Source organism: Cicer arietinum, chromosome 4 (genome assembly GCF_000331145.2).
Source record: "Cicer arietinum cultivar CDC Frontier isolate Library 1 chromosome 4, Cicar.CDCFrontier_v2.0, whole genome shotgun sequence".
NCBI classification, from domain to species: domain Eukaryota; kingdom Viridiplantae; phylum Streptophyta; class Magnoliopsida; order Fabales; family Fabaceae; genus Cicer; species Cicer arietinum.
The window spans coordinates 40,252,984-40,256,572 of NC_021163.2; the positions used below are offsets into that span (position 1 = coordinate 40,252,984).

General features: G+C 24.9%; 1 protein-coding gene across 1 annotated transcript; it reads right to left on the reverse strand.

Moving 5' to 3' along the window:
* Window positions 1-580: 580 nt before the first annotated feature.
* On the reverse strand, window positions 581-3,268 carry LOC101499352 (protein TPR3-like). The gene is made up of 4 exons (XM_004514673.3): window positions 3,189-3,268; window positions 2,874-3,053; window positions 947-1,060; window positions 581-863 (listed from the first exon to the last, which is right to left on the reverse strand). The coding sequence occupies exons 1-4, from the start codon at window positions 3,266-3,268 to the stop codon at window positions 686-688; spliced, it is 552 nt and encodes a 183-aa protein (XP_004514730.1). The 3' UTR covers window positions 581-685.
* Between the last annotated feature and the right edge of the window lie 321 nt (window positions 3,269-3,589).

Genomic DNA, 3,589 nt, shown 5'->3' on the forward strand with positions numbered 1-3,589 from the left:
GCACGAGTTTTTAAAATGTAATTTTTTATGTATTTTAATAACATAAAAAGTAATTATAGACTAATGTTAAAATTTATAATATTAATATTTTAATCTAAGAGTTGAAATGAATAGTAATTTAATATATTCTGATGTGTATATATATAAAAGTTTTTGTGCAGCATAGTGTAGCATTTTTAGGTGGCATTGTATACTCTTTAGGTGTATTTTTTTTCTTTTAATTTAAACCCAAATTCAAATAATTTTAATTACAGCTTTACCCTTCTTCATCAAATCAAATAGTTAATTTTTTTAAATAATTACATAAAATTTTATGTTATATTTGGTATTTCTTTTTAAAAATTATAACTTTTTGGTTTTATCATTTGAAATATGGAAGAGAAAAAAATATAAGATAAAAATAAAAAAATAAAAAGAAACGTGAAAAGAAGAGAAAAAAAAAAGTATAAAATAGTCATGTATGGTAGTACAAAATAAATTAACACCACCTACCAAATAAACTAAAATCACATTTGTTTGGAAAAAAAATCACCTTTGACATGCCAATTAACACATGAATTAAATTAAATAGTCAAAGTAATTAGTATTATTAATACTGTAAATATATTTTGTTGATGATAGAATAAACTTAAGACTTCTTTATCACTTTACTTTCTAATTCTTCAATTGAACCAACACGCCAATCTTATAATCGTTGTGTGGGACTTTCATTTAGCATATGTTTAAGCCTCTGACTTTCAATGGCAGGGAATTTCAATTTTCCATCTAACATAGGATGTTGCTCTATGACTTTCTTAATTTTATCCATCATTTTCTTCCTCGCAGAATTTGCATCTTGATACGTTGAAAGTGATTTATGCTCCCTAATCAGGTTCAAAAAAGAATTAAAAAAATTATGCACATAAAAAAGGATTGTATTGAGAATGTTACAAATATTGAATCACACCTTATGTTGTTAATTCTCAAAAGCAGAGTCAAGTCTTTAAATAGTTCTTCATTCCTTGAGGCAAAGATTTTCAGATCCTTCATGAGGATATCTAAAGCCTCGCTACGGTTGTTGCTGATGAATTAAGACAAAAAAGCATAAAATTAACACTATATCAAGTTATTACCAACTAATAAACATGATATTGGAATTAAAAACATAGATATTTTTTGTTTTTTTATAAGTTTCTTCTACATATATTATCTTATTTGAAATGTAACAGAAATTAGATATGAGTATTTTTCTCATTTATTTTTACATTGTATCTTTGTTTTATTTTATTCCTATAATATATTTTTTTATTAAGTGTCTATAATATGGGGTCCATATTGATTTAGTACTTGAAATATTGATGAAATAATTAGAACTATAATCAATATATGGTCAGTTTGATTCACCTTGCATGACTTATTTTACCGTAAATTGATATTGTAGTACCAACGGAGCGGGCCCACGACAAAGCTATGAAAACAACCCCTTTACACCTCTAAAAGTAAATACATTTTTATTTAATAAAAAGCATCCAAATTATTTTTAAATATTTTTTTAACGGACAAAGATTAAACGTGAATTCGAATTCAAAATCTTTAATTACTGTTTACCATATTTTCTAAGAAAAAATATCCTTAAATTTTTTTTAATTCTTAATAAAATATCTTATATTCTAACATTTTAGAATCTAAAAGAAAATTAAAATCATATCTAAAATTAAAATTATTTTAACAAATTTTAAAAGCTTAATTGCAGTTTTAATCCCTCCATTTATACGGATTCACGAAATTGATCCCTCTATTTTAAAAATTGACAGTTTTGGCCTCTTCTTCTGATTTTTTAACTAAAAAAAGATAATGTGATATGTTTTAAATAACGTAATATATGATACGATGGTGTAGAATGATTAACACCTATGAAATTGGAATAAAACGCCGTCAAAACTTAGATTTTAATTTCAATTTTTTTTTCATATTTTTAATTTAATTAATGATATATGAATAATTAATTCATCTATGATTCTATATAATAGAATTGTATGTCACATCATGTAAAATATGTCAAATCGTTATTTTTTAGTTCAAAAATCTGAAAGAGAAACCAAAACTATCGACTTTTAAAATAGAATGATCAATTCCATGAATTGATAATAATAGAGGGACCAAAACTGCAAGTAAAACAATTTTAAATTAATTGACTTGATTATCTATTGAAGAAAAAAAATTATACAAAATTGATTATATTGATTTTATTGAATGATATTTTATTATTATAAAAAATATATATTTTATACTAAAGTGTTTAAAAAATATTTTTTCATAAAAAATTTAATAATTTTATTAAAATATAATTATAGACTTTATAAAAATTTGATTTAATTGTAGTTTTGGTCCCTCTATTTTAGATGAATTACGAAAATAGTCCTCCCTATTTTATTTATTCTTAGTTTTGGTCCCCAAACAGAATTTTGATCCAAAACTTGATGAAATATCATTTTTTTTGCGCTTATTTAAGCCACACCATGCGTCAACATCTCGTGGTGTAACAATTGTACCTGAGATCTATGATAATAAATGGTGTAATGTGGCTTAAAAAATGACACTTCATCAAGTTATAGATCCAAATTATGTTTGAGGAACCAAAATTGAGAATAAATAAAATGGAGGGACTATTTTCGTGATCCAGCTAAAATAGGGGACCGAAACTGCAATTAAGCCAAAAAAATTCGTATTTAAATTTGTTTTAAACCTTTTTAAGTCTAAGGTCGTCCAAATTTTTTTTGAAAAAAAATTGTAGAGATTAAAACAAGACAAAAAAAACACTATATTTCCACTTGAAAAGGTTATGGTGTATATATAATTTCTACTTTGATGTATAGAATAAAATGGTTAATTACCTATCAAGTGCCTCGAGGTATTTCTGTTTTCTTATTTCAAAGTATATGTTGATTGAGTGACTATTGTCTTCAACTTGTGTGAATCCCGAAAGATATTTCTCAACATCATTCCACTTTCCTGCAAGTACCAAGTCCTCAAAATACTTCAAATCAAAGTACAACCCGCTTTCACGCCCTAGCCTGTGAATTAACAAAAGGTTTTAAACTAAAATAATAATTAAATGTGTAGTATTAAACAAATTAATAGTTATACTCATAAATAAATAAATAAATAACGTTAAGAATTGCCAATGTGGCATAGAAAGAGACACATACGTGAGTGCGGTTTCCCTTAAACCTTCCTCGTCAAAATATTGTAACACTAAGTAGACAAGCTCTTCGGTGAGATTAGACATCTTGATAACACTTTCTTGTTACACTAAGTATATTTCAATCACCACCAATATCCAATCTCTAAAGTGTCTGTGACATGAATTTAAGCGTGGAAAATGTATTTATAAATAATCGTAGTGACAAAATAAAATTAAACAGTATAACAAACAAAATTCTAATCATATCATGTATCCCAAATAAAGAATCTCCTCAAAGCTTAATAAAATTTTATAACTTATTAGTATCCCAAAATTGGTTTTTTTTTTTTTTTTTTACAGAAAATTGGTTTAAATCTTAAAGTAAGATAAAGTTTCAATAAAAGAATATTACAATTATTTTCTTCA